The 20,427-nt window shown below is 36.6% G+C and overlaps 1 protein-coding gene across 1 annotated transcript; it reads right to left on the bottom strand.

The window, feature by feature from the left end:
- Nucleotides 1–8,630: 8,630 nt before the first annotated feature.
- On the bottom strand, nucleotides 8,631–17,829 carry LOC131605169 (uncharacterized). The gene is made up of 5 exons (XM_058877560.1): nucleotides 17,465–17,829; nucleotides 17,254–17,374; nucleotides 16,843–17,133; nucleotides 16,737–16,765; nucleotides 8,631–8,793 (listed from the first exon to the last, which is right to left on the bottom strand). Exons 1-5 carry the CDS (start codon nucleotides 17,827–17,829, stop codon nucleotides 8,631–8,633), a joined length of 969 nt encoding a protein of 322 aa, XP_058733543.1.
- Nucleotides 17,830–20,427: the final 2,598 nt, after the last annotated feature.

The raw sequence follows: 20,427 nt of genomic DNA, 5'->3' as shown, positions 1-20,427 counted from the left end.
CGGGAATCAATCATTATATAACAGGTACATTGATGGTGACTTTGGTTCTTGTTTGAGGGTTACCGCTGTTCTTGTTCGAGGGTTACTTTAGTTCTTGATCGAGGGTTACCGCTGTTCTTGTTCGAGGGTTACCATGGTTCTTGTTCGAGTGGTTCCATTTCCGTGATGGTGACTATGGTTCTGTTTCTATTGATTATGTCCCGTGATCTACGGGGAGTTCCGAATTGGTGCCGAACCTTTGAACCTGTGCCGTGTGATTTATTGGTATCCCAGATATATCCAGTATTGTGGTTCCCACCATGTTGCATCATTGCATATTTACTTGTGACAAAATGATGTACAAAAAATAACTAGCATACATGTTCCTTCCATTTCCAAGGAGTCATATCTTTAAGCCTCGCGTCGAGCTTTTCCATCTCTTGCTTGCTAAAAATAAATCAAAACACGAGGATTCCTTGGAAATTGAATGAACATGGCATTGCATTCATATCATGCATCTCATACATTTCATTCATAACAGGTGTTCAGGGTCGAGGATTTCTTATTCAGACTTGGTATTCTCACCAGACTCAGAGGCTTGATTTGTTCTTATTGTATGTTCAAAGATCATTCATGGAACAACTTTGTGGGGTGACCAATATGAAAGCTCAGTTGAGGTTCTTTTTGAAGACTTGTCTTATGCTCTCTTGCTTCCATGCTTGCTTTATTTGCAACTGGTTAAGCTCCATATGGTGTGAATGTCTACAGATTCTATGCTTGATGACGATGACACTAGGTGCGAGTTCTATTCTGGGGAACCTGGTCCTGATGTTAGTATCTACAAGTCTTTGAAGTTGCTTGGGGCTCCCGCACGAGGGATAAGCAAGACATTGTCTATCTTGAGCATTGCACCATTTGCATTGCTCGAATCCCTAAAGCACTTACAAATTCCGTATGACTTTGCCAGAATCTTCTTCTAGACAGTAATCAAGGGTGATTCGTAGGGGCACGCCTCTCATTCTCTAGGTTCTGCTCCACATCCTTAGTCACCTCCTCCTCTTGGAGTTTCCTTGTCAGTATCCTTTGCTTGTCAACAAAGACGGAAAAAGTAAGAAGCAAGTTGATGTACTCCCAGTGCCTTGTATCCAAGTTACTTCCTTGCTTGTTGGAATTTAAGTTGGTTGCTTTGGATCTTTCTCACCACAGATAGCTCTCCTGGTTTCGATGACAATACTAGGTGTATTCCATTCTCGAGGCACCTGACCATAATGTCAAGCCTTACAAGGTGTTGAGGTAGAAAGATCTCAGGACTTGCTTGATACAGAGATGGTTGAGTTTATTCATAATGGTTTCTACTGGTCAATCCCATTTCATCTGCTGCAAGTAGAATGTTTGTTCTTCCTCGAGGAAGTAACTCATGAGAATCACATGCAATTGGTACTGTCAGAGGCTTCCTTCCCGACAACCATTGTGTGTTCCAAGTCATGACTTTGATGGCCAAACGCAGAGGTTATTGTTGTTCGCCGATAGTAATACAAGGTTTCTCCATTCCTGATGGTGATTTCTGTTTTAGCAGCTATATTTAGGGCTCCCGATCGAGGGATAAGCAAGACTCCGTGTTCTTGAGTTTGCATCATTGGCAGCTCAAATTCACAAACTTCAGTCGCTGTTTTTTGGGGCTCCCGACCGAGGGATAAGCAAGACGCCTTGTATCTTGAATTTGTGCACCACTGGCACAACTCAAATCCCTAAATCTGAGCACTTACAACTTTCATATGGCCTCGCCAAAATCTTCTTCCAGGAAGTGGTCTAAAATGTTCTGACGTAATGTTTGGTGTGTTTTCCATGTTGGGGCACTTGGTTAACTGATTGAAGGCTGTCAGTCATTTAGAGACAAGGTACAAGACCTGATTGACTCAAAGGCTATCACATTCGCACTTGAGGTCCAGAATTGAAGTTCTCCTCCGACTCAAAGGATCTTTTGAAGCAATAAGTCCATACGGAGAGGATCTCCTCAACGTTGGCAATTCCTAATTCATCATGCATGTTCATGTTTAAGCTTTCTTGTTTGTTCAATACTGTTGCATGCAAAACTTGTTTATTTTTGAATTATAATCATAATGCATTGGATATGTTTGTCTTGAAAAAAATCCATTCGTTTTTGCTCTTATATGTTTCTCTATGCTTTTTGTGATACTCAACTCTTGTTAATAAAGCATGATAACTCCGTAGGGAGAATGATGAACATAATACCAATAACCTCAAATGGTATGCTTTCGAGTAGAACCCTGTTGATGATGTACAGGCATTGCTTCAAATCCCCAAACACTGGAGATATAAGGGAGTGAAACCTTTGTTAACCCCTCTGAGCCTTCGAAGTAGGAGTTTCTTTTCTCTAAAAAAACCCTCACATTTAACCCTGGGGCAGGGTAGTATTCAGTTAACCTGATTGAGCATTCAAAATTTATCAGGAGTACGCATCCAAGGATACAACAATGGCTATCTTTCAAAAGATTGAGGAAAGTCAAATCCACAACGGTTATCCCTCACCTCAGGAGGTCGAGACATCAAATTTATCCCTCACATCAGGAGGTCGAGACCAACATCAAAACCGCTGTGGTTTATCCCTCACATCAAGAGGTCAAAATATGACGATACCACAATGGTAATTCTTCATCAATCAATGACTCAGGCAGTCACTACGCACTTTCAACAAATCACAGATTCAGGATCACACGACTTGTTCAAAAGAAAAAATGAATCAAAAAGAAAAAAAAAAGAAGAAAGCCCGCTAAGTCAACAAGTTGAAAGCATGTGACTTAGGCAAAAGTTAGGGCATCCCGCTGGACATCCAAATTGAAATTTAAAAGAATTTGTCCAGGAAAAAGTTAGGGAAACAAAAAAAAAGCAAAGCAAAAGAGAAAAACAAGGATTACAAAATAAGAATCCTCAATAAGGAACAAAGTCGTGTGATCAGACACCAAAAAACGAAAGGTAAAGTGACTGTCGTGTCCAAACGCCTCATTGATTCCTCAATCATTTCCAAACTCTTCTTGAAAGATGAATGCTCGTATCAAGTTAACTGAACTTAGGACTGGAGAACATCACGAAGGGGGTGGGCACCAAATAATTTGAGCCTAAAAATCCTTTTTTCTCAAACCGTGAACCTGGCCATGTTACAACCCTCAAAAGTCCTAATTGAAGCAGGGTTAATTCGAAAGCAAACTATACATGAGAATACGGTAAGCTGACTCCCAGGAGATTCGCTAAACGCTTGAGTTGGTATCACATTATCTTTTCTTTCTTTCGAAAAAATCGATGTTATGACATCCTTTCAAAAAGTTTCTTTAAACTTCAAGACAAACATGCTCTTTGCATTAGAATTATATTTCTCATAATAAACATTCTTTGCATATGAACAAGTGCTTGACATCAAGGAAGTTTCCATCATGAACTTCAAATGAAAAGTATTATTCCTCCCAAAGGGCAAAGTTGTCTTCAGAACTCCGGTGAGTTGAAGCAAGAATATCTCAAAGTCTGATCACCTTTAGGGGCACATAAGCATTTGAATACTTTGTCATGCAAGTTTTCAGTCAATCTGAGACAATCAGGTCAAGATTCGAAGAATCTCAAAGTGCTAAGAAATCAGGGGCATTCACCCAAGCACAGTCGAAACTACTTCCAACACTGATCAATCAGGGGCATGGTTTCAAAATTCATGATACTGGGGCAAGTTGGCTATGATAGCATGAATATCAAGAAGTCCTTACGAGACGAATCTCTTCAAAGTCCTTACAGGCTGGGGCAAAGCAATATGCAGTGGCATTCTTTCCTCATCAGGAGGTGTCCAGTTTAAAGTTCGGGTGTGAGCTAAACAACTTATGAGCTTGAGAACCATCAGGGTCATCATCCTCAGCAGTTAGAACCTGAAAGTCCAATACTTGTTGGCATTTTTATAATCAATACGAGTATGCAAAACACTATGAAAGCCAATTCCTGTTTGGTCTCTTTGAAGTCAACACTTGCTTGACCTCTTAAGCCCACTTCTTGGTGGCATTCTCTTGGAGAACCAATGCATGTTTGATGCTCTGGCCGATACTTGTTTGGTGTTCTAATCACTGCTCGCTTGTCAACTCATTGAATCCATTGCCTGTATGGAAAGTTTCAAAACCGAGATGTCTGACAATCTGTTTGCACTCGCATTTGCCTAATTGTGGGCGAGCATCACTATCCTCTGCCATATGAGGAAACCATGCAAAGCTAACATGCTATATCCTGGGGCATTTTCATCTGTTTATCTCGCAGGTACATCCTTTCGAGTTCACCATGTCAGCACAATGGCGGATCTAGCCAAGTGAGAGATTCTCATTCCCCAACTGAGTGCATCCGGATGAGGTTTTCTTCTTTCAAAGATTCTCATCTCCTCAGCAAAAACACATCTCAGTGCAATCTCCGTGCTTCAGAAGCCTTATTCCCCAATGGAGTGTCTTCTCCCCAGTTGAATCATGATTGAATGATATTTGATTCCCCAACAAGCTCTTAATGAGGTACCATTGCCCGAATGCCTCATTCTCCCCAATAGAGCGCTCCTCTCTCAAACAGATGGACCTGTTTTCCCCAAGAGAGTCATCTTATTCCCCAGTGGAGTGATCTTAGCAAAAGGTTTTTATGTTGAGTTCCTTATCCCCAGCGGATTTCTTATCTTCTCAGTGGACCATTATGTAGAAGTATTCATCTTCCCCACTGAGTCTTTCCTCAGAAAAGATTCACATGCATCCTCAGCAGAATCTGTGTCCTTCAAGGATTTCCCCAGCAGAATGCGTTCTACACAAGCAAGTTGGTCACTCCCCATCAGAGTTGTCTTCATGACTTGCCTTTATCTCCACATCCCCAGAATGTCGAGAATTTGCTTCTCTAGTGAAGTTGCCAAGGTATTCCCTAAGCAGTTAAGTGGGATGTCCATATCCCTAAGCAGGATTTATTCCCCAAACAGAGCTCGCATCCAGATTTGATCGTCTCCAACAGATTCCTGATCCATCTTTGCCAGCTCGTAGTAGTGACTTCTGGTCACTCATCTTGTCCTCCCCGCAAAGTTCCATACTCTCTCCAGGACTTCTTCAGCAATTCAGTGCTCCTCCGTTGCTTCCCTAAGCAGCGTCCGAGTCATGCATCATTTGCATTGCATTCTTAAAAGCGTATAGCGTTTTCCTTCTCGGAAACATTACTCCATAAAACAACATTCATACATGCATCATGCATAAATCATATCATATCTGTTTCTTTCTACAGGAAAGTCATCCAGATCTCAAAATGCCTCCCTGAGAGCAATTCACCTAATCATTACAGGCGCTTATCCTGATGTCTAAATCAGAAGAAGTTTGTCTCCCTCTCCCTGACATTGTCAGACCAGATGAAAGTCATGCTTATTCCCGATGCCCCCAGATCGGTTGAAGATATCTGTTCCTATCCTAATGCCCAGATTAGTTGAAGGAATCGCCTCCGGATCTCCCGAGATCTTCCGAAGGAGCTAGCCCACTGATGCTTCAGATCAGTCGGAGATATCTCCTGATGATTTATTTCATCAGAAGAGGACTGTCTATTATTCCTGATATCGCCAGGTCAGTTGAAGACACTCCTATTCCCGATGTCCCCAGATCGGTTGAGGATATTTGTTCTTATCCTAAAATTCAGTTCAGTTGAAAGAACCGTCTCCGGATCTCTAAGATCTTCCGAAGGAGCAAGCCCTCTGATGCCCCAGATCAGTTGGAAATATCCATTCCCTGACGATTTAGTTCGTTCAGAAGAAGATATGTCTGCTCAGTCCTGATGTCCCCAGATCAGTTGAAGACAATCTTGATTCCCGATGCCCCCAGATCGGTTGAGGAGGTCCATTTTCTTCCTGATGCCCCCAGATCAGTAGAAGGCACAATCCTGATGTTTCCGATCAGTTGAGGACTTCCACCCACCTGACGATTTATTTTCGTCAGAAGAAGACTTGCTTGCTCAGTCCTGATGTCCCCAGATCAGTTGAAAGCATTCTTTAAAATTCCCGATGCCCCCAGATCGGTTGAGGATATCCATTTCCTTCCTGATGCCCCCAGATCAGTAGAAGGACACATTCCTGATGGTTCCGATCAGTTGAGGATATCCACCCACCTGACGATTTATTTTCGCCAGAAGAAGACATGTCTGCTCAGTCCTGATGTCCCCAGATCAGCATGAGAGATAGCATTCAGCAAAACAGTCCTGCATTTGTGATGATTTTTGAAATCTTTCTTTTGATCATCAGTCATTTCGCTTCTCGTGAGCCGTACACCAGTAGTTTTAACAGGATGTTTGTAACCATCCAATAGAAGATCCCATAGATCAGCATCCAGACCAAGAAAGTAACTTTCCAATTTATCTTTCCAATATTCAAAGTTTTCACCATCGAATATTGGTGGTCTAGTGTAACCATTGTTACCATTACCATTGTATTGCTCAGCTGAGCCAGATGTAGATGTAGATGTATTTGTTGAAACTTCACCAGCCATCTTTTACTGAAGCGTTTTTCTCTTCCTGAATCTTTTCTAAACACGGTTAAGTGCTTGCACCTTAGAACCGGCACTCTGATGCCAATTGAAGGATAGAAAAACACTTAGAAAGGGGGGGTTTGAATAAGTGTAGTTTCAAAACTCGTAAGATAAAAATAATTTGCACAAGTATTTTTATCCTGGTTCGTTGTTAACTAAACTACTCCAGTCCACCCTATACAAGGTGATTTACCTCAACTGAGGATTTAATCCACTAATCACACGAGATTACAATGGTTTTCCACTTAGACAACTTCTAAGTCTTCTAGAGTCTTCTGATCACAACTTGATCACTCCAGGAACAACTGCTTAGAGACCTTCTAAGACTTCTCTAGAGTATACTGATCACAACCCGATCACTCTAGTAACAACTGCTTAGAGACCTTCTAAGACTTCTCTAGAGTATACTGATCACAACCCGATCACTCTAGTCCTTTACAAATTAATGTAAACAAATTCTAAGAGTATTACAATTGCTTCTTAAAAGCGATAATCACAAACTGTGATATTTCTCTTACAGATTTAAACTTAGACTCACTAAAGTATTACAACAGTAATGTAGTGAGGTTGAAGATGAAGTTTATGAGCTTTGAATTGAACAGCGTTTCAGCAAGTTAATATTCACAGAAATTGTTAAGAATTGGTAACCTTGCTTCTCATCAGAACTTCATTTATATAGGCGTTTGAGAAGATGACCGTTGGGAGCTGTTGCACCCCAAAATTTGCCCTCTTTATACGTGTCATAAGTTAAATGACGTTTATTTCGTTGGCCAAAAATCAAGAAAATAATAAAGGGTTTCTCATTTGAGTGTTTGTGTTTGTTAATGTTCATCTACGGAGGTTAATTGGATGTCATGTTGAGGAGTTCTTCTATGCTTCAATTCTTATTTCCATCAAAGGCGTCCTCAAAACTTCATGGTTAGGTTAAGGTTCTTTGTGGAGGAAGTCTTTGTTAAGCCATGATATATGACTCGAGAATTCATTATAATTGAGACATCACAGTTCTTTCAAATTGATGTGTTGTTTGAAGTATAAGTCACTTGCAGTTTGATAATTAAAGACAAGTTTACATCTAAAAGATGTGGATCCATTGGGGATTCCTCAAGGCCATAAATTCGAGTTTGTTCATGATGTCAAGATTTGGTGCCCCCAAGGATTTATTGGTATTCACGTTACAGGGTTAATTCGAGGTATAATTTGCAAACTTTGAACTTCACTTATCATTTGGAGTCATCTCCTTACAAAGTATCAAGAACACTCAAAAGTCCTACCAACATTCATTCATGATTCATTAAAAAAAAAGAGGAAAAATATACAAACTACAAATGTCCATTTAGTATTCAAATATACATCTCAAAAAGCCAAATTACAAGTTATTGTTGACATTTCTATAGCTTAGGAAATTGCGAGCCAAGCATGAACTTTCCTACACAAAATCTCCAATTTCTCCAATTTGCTCCATGTGCAAGAATGCGATGACGTGTCTTAAGTTGCTTCGTGAACCTGCATAATCACAAGACCGAAGCCAGCAATCTTCACCAGGGACCTTGCATAAAAACCAAAATTCTGCATCAGAAGAAGAAAAAATCTATAACAGAATTGAGACTCACCCGATAACTTTCACGTAACAAACTTTCTGGAGAATTCAAGGACCTTCACGCAACAAACTTTTGTTCTTCCCATTCAATCTTGACGATCTCAGAATTCATCATCTTCAATTTCTCTCTCAAGATCCAAAACCGAAAACATAACCACAAAACCATATCAACCTTCATTCATCTCAACCTTCTTCGATCTGAGTTCTCCACACTTGAATTGACAATAACAGAAAAGCAAAAAAATACCTGTAACAAAACTTCAAACAAAATGTAACAAACTCTCGCTGAACCAGATTCAATCTTCTTCAATCTCTGAACTCTCTCTCCGCCGATTCTGCATCTTCATCGTTCTTCAACACTTCTTCATTACGCCAGAAATCATCACAGAAAATTCTTCAATCCTCAATTTCTTGATTCATCACCACTCAACAATCTTGAATCTTCACCTTCATCCTTCACAAACGCTTGAATCTCCATACCTTCAATCTGCGAAGCGCTCCTTCAATCTTCGTCGTGGCACAATCATCTTCATCTCTTCAAACAGCAACAAAAACGTAATCAACAACACATCAACATCGTCGGCAACTTTGATTCTTCGACAATCATCTTCAATATCATCTCGCAACGCTGCATCTTCAAGAGTTCTGCAACAACATCACGTTCATCATCAATTTCAGATAAACTTCAATCCGTAAACAAGGCATCAACGCAACAATCTTCATCACATACATCATGATTCTTCTCCCTCGTATCTTCATCATCCTCTGCCCCAAGAAACCAGAAAACGATTCATAACAGAAACTCAGAAAAAAGAGAAGAGGAGGAATCGTAACAAACATCTAATAGAAATGTAACAAACCCTGGAATCACGATTCATCTTCATCGCAATCTTCATCTTCCTCTCGTCACCTTCATCACTTCTTTACGCATCCTTCATCATCATCAACACCTGCAATCGGCGATTTCGATATCGATCTACATAGTACAAACGCACAACTTCCTCACAACTTCACCATCGCGATTCATATACCAACGATCTTCATCAATCATCATCTTCAACAAACTTCACCGCTTCTCTTCAATCATCTTCACGCATTTGCATCAGACAACAACAGCATACAATATTAAGAACCGTTCAACAACCACATCGCAACAACTATCACTACTTCATCATCTTCGCGAATCAGAGACGCTGGATTGAGAACAAAAGCGAAGGAGGAAGAAGAAGAACCGAGAGCGAGAGATTGAGACGGATGAGAGACGAGTTTCGAGTGTGTTTGTTTTAGCGGTGGCGATTGACGAATCTTCGCCGGTGAAGATGATGAAGCCGCCGCGCCGTCGTGAGTAAGAGGGAGCCGAGTGAGGTTTCAACGTGAAAGCTGTCAAAATGTAACCCTAATCCCTTTGCTTATTCAATTTTCATTAACGTGTCTCTTCATATAATTAGCAAGGTTTAATTGGTGTTAATCATGATTAATTGATATTAAATCTGAGTATCATTTGAAAATTGAATCACACAAAAATCTGATGATGGATCAAGCTCATTGAGCCACACATGAAAATTATGTTCACACTTCCTCCATAGGCCCGATTCAGCACCTTCTTTTTTTCTTTTTGGCATGAGTTCAAGAATCTGAAAACAAAAACAATCCTTTGGACCATCTGTTTGGGCCTTGCGCCCATTTTTGACTTCTATACACCTTGTTTAGACTTTGACCCCCCTGTGCACATGTGTGTTTGTATTAGATTAAGTTTTTTTAGTTAGTTTAGCTTCTATTATTTTTAGCATAATAAATCAATAACATTTGGTTAGATTTTTAGCATTATGATAAAAGATAATACAAAAAACATGTGATCTCTTATTTTTGTTAGTTTTTAGATAGAAAATGCCATGAAAAATATTATGTTTGATTAGATTTCTCGCATTGATAAAAATAACCAAAAACATGTATTTTCTTTGTTAGATTTAATTGCTTTTGTACATAGTTTTGTTCTTATTCTTTGATAAAACGCCATAAAAACAATTTTCTCTTCTTAGATTTTGTTTTAGAATTTAATTTCTATTATTTTCTATGGCGGGTGCATGCCTCCTTGTTATTACTGATTTGGGTGTTGAGATGTGCGAGGTACTTCGAGAGAGCCTTTGATTGCGATTCGACTTGCTTCGTGTTCCACTTTACTTGTGGGACACGAATTCGCTTCTGATGCGACTTGATTTGCATCGTGTTCCACTTTATTTGTGGGACACGAACTTATTCCCGAGGCGATTCATCTGATCTCTCATTCATTGAGATGTATACTCCTGTATTGTCTGGATTGTATTTCTTGCAGGTTGCTTGTGTGGTTGTGTTTTATACGCACCACATAGCGGTTGTGATTTATTTTCACACCGCATCGCTTTGACGCTTATGCTGGACTCCTGGCTTTGCTGGATGTTAGATTACGTGAAGTTTCTTAGTTCTGCTTACGTTGTTAGCTCACTGCGGATTTGCTATCCGTTCGGTATTGTCTCCTGGTCCCTTTTACCGCTTTTCGCATCATCCTTTAACATGAGAAGTAGGACCTAGACATGCATCTGGCCAAGCCCTCGAAAGAGGCTCTGTTTTTGTTGGTGTGTTTACATTTGTGCTTTGCGGCAGGGAGTCACGGTGTAATAAGTCCTATATGGCACTCCGTTAAGTCCTCATGGAAGGCATGCGGAAAGGGTTAGCAATCAACCCCCGCCTAGTCTCATCGAGTCTGTTTGGTATGCGCACGCCTCGCGTTGTTTGCTTCCGAACGTGCAAAAGATCTTGTTATCGAGTATGTCAGGTAAAGGGTTCATGCAGCCGGACCCCCGCCTTTCCTATAGCTCGCGTTGCTCGACGTTGATGCTCGGTGTACGCACGCACCGTTTTCCTTTACGATCCGTGACGGCTTGGTTGCTGAGAGGGGTCCGCCCTCTTGTCTATGGCCCGATCATTTTCGCGAGGTCTAATGCTTGGTTGACTTGGGTTGAGCTGCTCCCCTTGGCTATGGCGGGACCGCTTTTCTACCACTCGGTCAGTACCGTTGGTTTGTTTGCTTTACGAGCGGATGCTCGTTTGTGTGCTATTTGTTTGCTTTCGCTTCTCCCCGTAGGTTGATTAGTTTAGTTTAGACTGATACCCTTTGTATGCTAACATTAGGTAGCAAGCTTTCCCCCTTAGCTTAGGTTTTCCTCATGCATTCTTTAAAACACAAACCACACTCTTTGATTTTCTTTTCTTAAGAACTTGTTATTTCCGCTCCATTCCCAAGCATAAGTCTCCAAGGGTCGAGCAGCGGAGTGTGAATGTAACTCGTTCACCTAAAAAACACAAAACAAACAGAAATTAGTTAGCCGAGCTACGGTAGCTCTGATTCTGCAAAACAGATACGTAGGCAGCGGGGTAGGGCCCGTGCGAGCATAATCCTTTCTTTTCCCTACATTCTGCATTCATTTTAGTCCAGATTAGCGTAGTTCTCTTACACACCCATAGATTTAGACACAGGCGTGGATACCATCGAGTACGATGGGCGCGTGGGGTGCTAATACCTTCCCCTCGCGTAACCGACTCCCTTACCCTTTTTTCTCTGGTCGTGAGACCGTTGTTTTGTTTTGTGGTTTGCCGGCATTCCCTTCCTTTTCAGGATAAATATGTTAGTGGCGACTCTGTTAATTTTCGCGGTAGCGACAGGAGCATTTAATGCTTTGCGTATTCTGTACAACATTGCATTTAATGTTTCACTGTTTTGTCAACTACCTCGAGCCTTGCTTTTGCTGTGACTACTAACATTGCCTTTAATAGCTTCTAACGTTCCTTTTGTCAGTCAGCGTAGCCTGCCATCTAGTACTTGATTCTGATTTGTTCTTTGTAAATACTACGTTGAAAATCATCAGAGTACAAACAACTTGGTGCAGAGCATCTTCTGATCTTCTGATCTTGATATGCTTCTGAGCGTGATTCCATGACTTCAGTGCTTCTGCTTCTAAACTCAAGTTCTTCTGATGCTTCTTATAGACCATGTTCTGATTCTGCTTGACCATCTTCTGATGTCTTGCCAGACCATGTGCTGAAGTTGCATACTGAACCTTCTGAGTCAAAGCTTCTTAGCGCTGATTTGTGCATACTCTTTATATATTTCCTGAAAAGGAAATTGCATAGGATTAGAGTACCACATTATCTTGAGCAAAATTCATATACATTGTTATCATCAAAACTAAGATTATTGATCAGAACAATTCTTGTTCTAACAATCTCGTCTTTTCCAACTAAACGGACATGCAAAGCAATCTCAGGCTTTGCCTTATCAACATTTCTCTCCTCCATTATCTGCTCACGAGCATTAAGAGAAATTTGAAGTTCTTCTTTGCTCATTGTTGAAAGATCATTCAACTCTTCAATCGCAACCATTACATTATCAAATATTAATGTTAAAGATCTCAAGATTTTACCAACCACACATTGCTATTGTCTCTCCACATGCCTTTAATTGGTTTACTAATTTTGAGATTCTTGTTGTGAATTAATTAATGGTTTCCTTCTCTTCCATCTAAATCATTTCCAGCTGCCTCTTGTGAGTTTGTAGCCTCACCACCTTTGCCTTATCAACTCATGCATGAATTTTCTCCGGAATTTCCCAAGATTTATTTGAAGATGTGCAGTCACTAACCTTCTCAAAGTTATCAGCATCAACACATTGATGAATCAGATACAAAGCTTTGAAATATTCCGTCTTCTCTTCCTGATGCGCAATCTTTTTTGCAGGTGTTGCACCATCTACAAGTGGATAAACACCATTCTTGATCACTTCAAGAACATCTTGATAACCAAACAACACCTTCGTCTATTTTTACTACTTACCATGATTCTTCACATCGAGAATTGAGAAATTTGCAGGGATACGTTCATTAAAGATGAAAAATTTTTTTGCAAAATAAGTGTTTGATCAAAGTGATGCCAAATGTTGGAGGTCAAATCCAACACAAAATTACAATGATGAACAAGTGTGAAAAGAGTGAGAGAATTATAGAGAATTGGGTAAAATTGTGGTCATTATTATTAACCCAAATGAGGGTATTCATACAACATTACACAATAACATATCTAACCAACTAAGCAAAAAAACAAACTTTTCGAGCTCATAATCAGTTACGCAAAACTTACTGCCTCGAGTGGTAACTGGTTACACACTTCTGGTAATCAGTTACACAAAACTTACTGCCTAACTATTAGAATGTGCGGTAACCGGTTATAGGCCTGAAGTAACCAGTTACACTTGCTTGAATTCTTATTTTTGTCAACAGAGGGGTGACTTTCCCACCATGGTGTAGTTTGACTTTTACCACCACTGTCCATTTTAACCTTTTGAGTTTTTTTAAAATTAAAAAACAAACAAAAATTAAAATATTTCTACTTTTCTCTTGTTGTGTTTGTTTCAAGGATTAAAATTACATTTATGGGAATTTGATATTGGAAATGCAACAATCCCACATATGTTTCAAGTTTTTAAAAATTATTCTCATATATCTTTTGTTTCAAGGATTATTGTTTTACATAACTTTTCTCATAATTATTTCCATGATTAAAGGGTGGGAATCCAACATCCCCAAAAAAATAAAGTTTAACCAACTATAACTTTCTAGGGGTGGCAAACAGGCATGCCCGTCCCGTTTAGGTCCGTCCCGCAAACGAGAAGGGGCGGAGCGGTCAAACTAGAGGGTGAGAGCCTAAAACCTTGGTCCGCTCTGCACAAAAGTGCAGGCAAAACAGACATGCCCAACTGGCCGGGCCCGTTTTGCCACCCCTATAACTTTCCACTACTACTCACATTTATTTGTTTTTTTAAAATATTAAATAAAATAAATATTGTACATTTTTAAGAGATTAACTTTGACCAAAAACTTGTAAAGAAATATTATTAAAAAAAATAATAATCATAAGAATAGGATTCTGAAGAATGATATCTATAATATAAGAAAATTAATGGTTGTGGAAAAGTAAAAAATACTCTTATTTGAGTTTTTGCCAACACATTAAAATTGTGGTTTTTTGGTCTTTGCACCATAAAGTTCTTAATTTATTATTAAAATAATACAACTCTTATACTTATCAAACTTATCAAATCTCTCTCCATTCTCTATTTTTTCTCTTTCATCAATTTCTCACTTCTTTCTTCTAAAAAATAATCTATTATTGAAATATATTTTTATAAACGAAAAATGATATTTATGATCGAAATACTTTTTAGTCAAAAATGATATACGGGAAAAATTTATTCAAAAAATCTATTATTGATCTCAATATTTTTATATACAAAAATTTAATATTGATCCAAATATTTTTGTAAATTATACCTAAATAAAAATAATATTTGTATATAGAAAAAATCTATTATTTACGAAAAATGGTATTTATGATCCAAATATTTTTTATTCAAAAATGATATACGGGAAAAAATCTACTATTGATCTAAATATTTTTATATACGAAATTTACTATTGATCCAAATATTTTTGTAAATGATACCTAAACAAAAATGAAGTTTGTATACAGGAAAAAAACTATTATTGATATATATATATATATATATATATATATATATATATATATATATATATATTTTATATACGAAACATGGTATTTATGATCGAAATATTTCTTAGTCAAAAAAGATATACGGAAAACATTTATTCGAAAAATCTATTATTGATCTAAATATTTTTATATACGCAAATTTAATATTGATCCAAATATTTTTGTAAATGATACCTAAATAAATATTTGTATACGAAAAAAATCTATTATTTACGAAAAATGGTATTTATGATCCAAATAATTTTTTATTCAAAAATGATATACGGGAAAAAATCTACTATTGATCTAAATATTTTTACATAGGAAATTTATTATTGATCCAAATATTTTTTAAATGATACCTAAACAAAAATGAAGTTTGTATACGGAAAAAATTTATTATTGATTTAAATATTTTTATATACGAAAATGTTAGTATTTATGATTCAAATATTTTTTATTCAAAAATGGGATAGGCCAAAAAATCTGTTATTGATCTAAATATTTTTATATATGAAAATTTGATATTAATCCAAATATTTTTGTAAATGACACATAAACAAAAATAATATTTGTATATGGAAAAAAAATCTATTATTTACAAAAAAATGATATTTATGATCCAAATATTTTTATTTCAAAATGGTATACGCACTACAAAAAAGAAGCTGTGCAACGACGTGGCCCCCACATCGCAACATGCAATATCACGTGGCAACTGAAAAGTAGCGACGTGGGACTCTATGTCGCAGGAGCCAAAGTGGCAACCATGTAGCGACGTGGAAACCACGTCAGAAAGTAGCGACGTGCCTCCCACATCGCAACAGAGTTACATGGGGAACATGTATCTGCACACACAGCAGGTGTGGCAGGTGGGACAGGTACGTTTGTTGACCAGTGTAGCGACGTGGTCTCCACGTCACTACATTAAATGTTTTTTTTTTTAAATTTAATAAGCAGGAGCTATTTCATTTTATATAATTAATTTATTTATTTATATAATAAAATTAATATATAATAAAATATATATAATAAATTTTATATAATAAATTCTATAAAATAAAATTTATATAATAAAATTTATATAAGAAAATTTTATAAAATAAATTCATATAATTAATTTATATAATTAATTCAATTAAATAAAACTAAACATTTAAAACTAATATTTTAATGAATTAAAATGTATAATAAGTTACATAAAAATAAATTAAAAACAAATAAAATACAAAATGTTTTAGAAGCATCATCATCCGGAAAATAATTATCCGGATTAAAATCATCAGCCACTCCGTCATCCTCCGGCTGATCTTGAGGAGGAACATTACTGTAATTCCCACCTCCTTGCATAAACCGTCTCATCTGCTCCTCCATCTCAGCTTGTTTCTTCATAATGCCCTCTATCTGCCGCGCATGCTGCTCCTCCATATCAGCCTGCCTCTTCCGCATCATCTCCAACTGGGCCTCACTTTCGCGTCTCGCCATTTGCCTTATTAATTCAGTTTGTTCCTGTGTCAGATTTGGTTGACGCGATCCACCCTCTCCATCCTGAACTCTTTGGAACAGATTACGGTCACCAGATCTATAGCTGGACGCCAAATTTCCAGCCCCAAAAAAGCAACCATTAGGCCCTTTATCTTTAATAACATCACACCAAATGTAGTGATCAACATCCGCGTTAAGCGGCTCCCCCTCTGCTGGCATGAATTGAGGATTATTTTCCAGAAAAATGGCAAGTCGTCTATCATATTCTTCCTGCACACATATATACATATTATAAATTAAAATATATTAAAACGTTGCCACGTGATTTTCACGCCACAACTTATGATTTGCCACATGATTTTCACGTGGCAATTTATCAATTGCCACATGAAATTCACATCACAAACTTTGTACCAATATAAAAAAAATAAACAACGTAAATTTCACTTACAAGATACATCCTCGTGCGCTCGTCGACAACACCTCCCGATCTCCTTGTCCGGGTCCTCAAAATCAGCTCAGGCATCAATGGTCTTCTCCCCAACTGCTTAGCCTATATAATATAATTAAAAATAATTAGTAAATTATATTATGAATAAAGATGTAACTTAAAAATTTTAAAACTTTTACCAATCGTCGGGCATGCTCGGCGGTGCTAATACTTCCAACTGTGTTGACACAACCGCCCTTTTCAGATGCCCTCATCTTCTTAAAAGTTTCTGATTTAGCCCGGAATTCTGGAGTCCTCCAATATATTACAAGCTCCTGAAAAACCTCCTCGCCTATCCAGCTAGGACGGATGCCGTGAAGCTCATAATTCTCCCTTACTCGCCGCAGCATATCAGACATTCTTTTAGAGCATCTGGTATTGAAAACTTTCTGAACGGTTTTTTCACTCAATGGATCCCACACGCATTTCTCCTGCAATAATGTTTTGTATGACATCAAAATAAAATGTTAAGTAATTATAATGAGAATTTCATTTAAATAACCATAACTAAAAAAATAAATTAAATGCACAACTTAAATAAATAACAATACCTTAAACATTCTAAACCATTCATCTTTATTATCGACGTCCCCATAGCTCTTAAAAGCTGATTTATACATCTGCTGAACTATATAGTTAACAATCCTTGCAGCAGTCCGACTCGGAGTAAAACTGAAAGAAAAAATGAAAATGTTAGATATAAATTTATACAAAAAATGAAAATATATACATACTATAAAAGTTTTTAAATAGGAAACTTACTTGCTTCCTTCGGGATGAATCCAAAATCTACCGTCAACGACATGAATCTCATCGGGATCATCCCTCCCACGAAGATCAACTATGTCTATCTCATCAACTGCCTCATCAACCTCACGGGCTGGTACATGTGTGGGATGTGGGGTGCGTGAGCCTCCAACCTGTGTGGGGCGTGGACTAGGAGATCGTCCAGCCTGTGTCGGACGTGGACGGGGAGATCGTCCAGCCTGTGTGGGGCGTGGACTAGGAGATCGTCCAGCCTGTGTCGGAGGTGTACTGCTGGATCCTCTCGTATGCTGAAAGGAGGAAGTCATCTGCATGGGATATGAGAAACCAGATCCTCCAGTATGCTGGAAGGATGAAGGCATGCCAGTATGGGCGAATGGAAAGCTGGGCGGGGGCACACCAGTATGTGTGAATGGAAAGCTAGGTCCTCCCGCCTGCTGGAAGGACGAGGGCACACCAGGATGCTGGAAGGATGGCGGTACCGCTGAGTACTGGAAGGATGGCGGTACCCCAGACGGGAATGTGTGGGAGGAGAGTAATGGGGTAAAAGCCTGAGTACTGGCTAAAGACATAGGATCAACACTCTGAGGGTGGGAAGACACGGCCATGTGAGGCGCCTCACATACTACTATCCTCGGACGTTGGGACTTCTTACCACTATCTTTACTCTTAGGTGGCATTTTACCTATTTTATTATTCATCAACACATAAATATTCATCAACACATAAATATTCATTAACACATACTGCACATTTATACAATCATTGTCATTTTGAGTTAGTATTATCGATAATACCGATAATATTATTCTTAAACGTATACTAGTTAATATTTACTATTCTTAAAAATATTATTTAATAACAATACTACTAATATTTTTTACTACACACGTTATATTGAACATCTTTAACCATACAGTAATTATTTTTTTTAACTACACATTTTAAACTACATATATTGGAAATATTATTTAATAAAAATAAACATATTATGTTTTTGTTACACACATAATAATAAAAATAAAAAATAAGAAATAAGAAATAAGAAATATTACTATTATATTTGGAAATATACAAACAGATACATATTATGTTTTTATAACATATATACAAATTCAGTTTTAAATCTATTATATATGAACAAAATAAAAAATAAAAATAAAAAATGTTTTTATTAAATATATGATATACATAACATATATAAAAATTCTTTTTAAAATATATAAATATAATACATATTCTATTTTTTTTTAAATATAATATAATCTATACAAAAAAACAAAAATCTATCAAAAATCTATACAAACACATACATATTATCTTAATAAATCTATTAAAAAATTCAAAATTAAAAATGATATATAACTATTATATTAGTTTTGAATATATAAAATTTGTTTAAGTTATAATAATCTATTTTTTAAAGTGAGAACTTTATAATATATATCTATATTATATTTTTAAAAATGAAAAATTTATAATATATATAACTATTATATTCTTTTTAAAATTATATTAATATTTATAATTATCTATTTTATATATTATAAAATATTAAACAAAAAATTCGTTTTAATAATAATAATATATAATAATTTTAATAATAGTTTTAATATATCAATTTTTTTCTAATAGTTTTAAAAATATTAATAAAAAATATATTTAATTTTCGTTTTTATTTTATTCACTATATTCTATTTTATTTTTTAAGATATAACAATTTTAATATATCAATTTTTTTTAATAGTTTTACAATATATAAAAACACATTATAAATCTATACAAACACATACATATCTTAATAAATTTACTAAAAAATCTATACAAACACATACATATTATCTTAATAAATCTACTAAAAAAATCACATTATAAATCTATACCAAAAATCATTATAAATCACCTTAAAAATCTATTTTATTTACTTACCTCTTCTTCAATCTACTCCTCCTTCTTCAATCTACTCTCCTCCTTCTTCAAATCTACTAAATCTATACCAAAAAAAAAATCAAAAATTAATAACAAAATCAAGAATAAAATTTTAAGATAATACTGATGCAACCTCTTAATTACCTTTGATATCAAAAAAATATTTGGATTGATGCAATTGGATTTTGGGAGAGTAAATTTCTGTTCTGGTTTTGGTTTTGGGGGAGAATGTTGCTGAAACGAAAATGGAATTGAAACGAAGGTGTGGTGAAGTGAAGTGAATTGGTTGCATTAATACACAATGTTGCGACGTGAATAAAACCTCGCTATTTGCCACGTGCTAAACACGTCGCAACAAGCAAACGGTAATATTTAATTAATCAACGGTCACTTACGCTGCCACTCTGTCAAATCATGTTTCCCCCCATTTTGAATTATAAATGTAGCGACGTGACAATAACGTCACCACCAAATTTTTCAAAATTTTGAATATTCCCCCATTTGAACGTTATGGGGTGTGATGAATTAATTTATGTAATTAATGTAGCGACGTGCAACCCACGTCGCAACTGTTTTTCACACAACCCCATGTCTGACTCCCAACCACTTTAATACTGTAAAGTAAATTAATATTAAAATATAGGTGGCGACGTTGTATTCACGTCGCAACAAGCATTTATTAGCCACGTGTTCTCCACGTCGCTAAATATGTCGCTGGAGATGAGTTTTTTTGTAGTGACGGGAAAATAATCTACGATTGATCTAAATATGTTTATATACGAAATTTACTATTGATCCAAATATTTTTGTAAATGATACCTAAACAAAAATGAGGTCTGTATACGAGAAAAAAATCCATTATTGATCTAAATATTTTTATATACGAGAAATGGTATTTATGATCAAGTATTTTTGATCCAAAAATGGCATACGGAAAAAAATCTATTATTGATTTAAATATTTTTTTATACCAAAATTTAATATTGATCCAAATATTTTTGTAAATGATACCTAAATAAAAATAATATTTG

Source organism: Vicia villosa, linkage group LG5 (assembly GCF_029867415.1).
Source record: "Vicia villosa cultivar HV-30 ecotype Madison, WI linkage group LG5, Vvil1.0, whole genome shotgun sequence".
Classification (NCBI taxonomy): Eukaryota; Viridiplantae; Streptophyta; class Magnoliopsida; order Fabales; family Fabaceae; genus Vicia; species Vicia villosa.
This window is presented reverse-complemented; position numbering and strand designations above follow the sequence as displayed.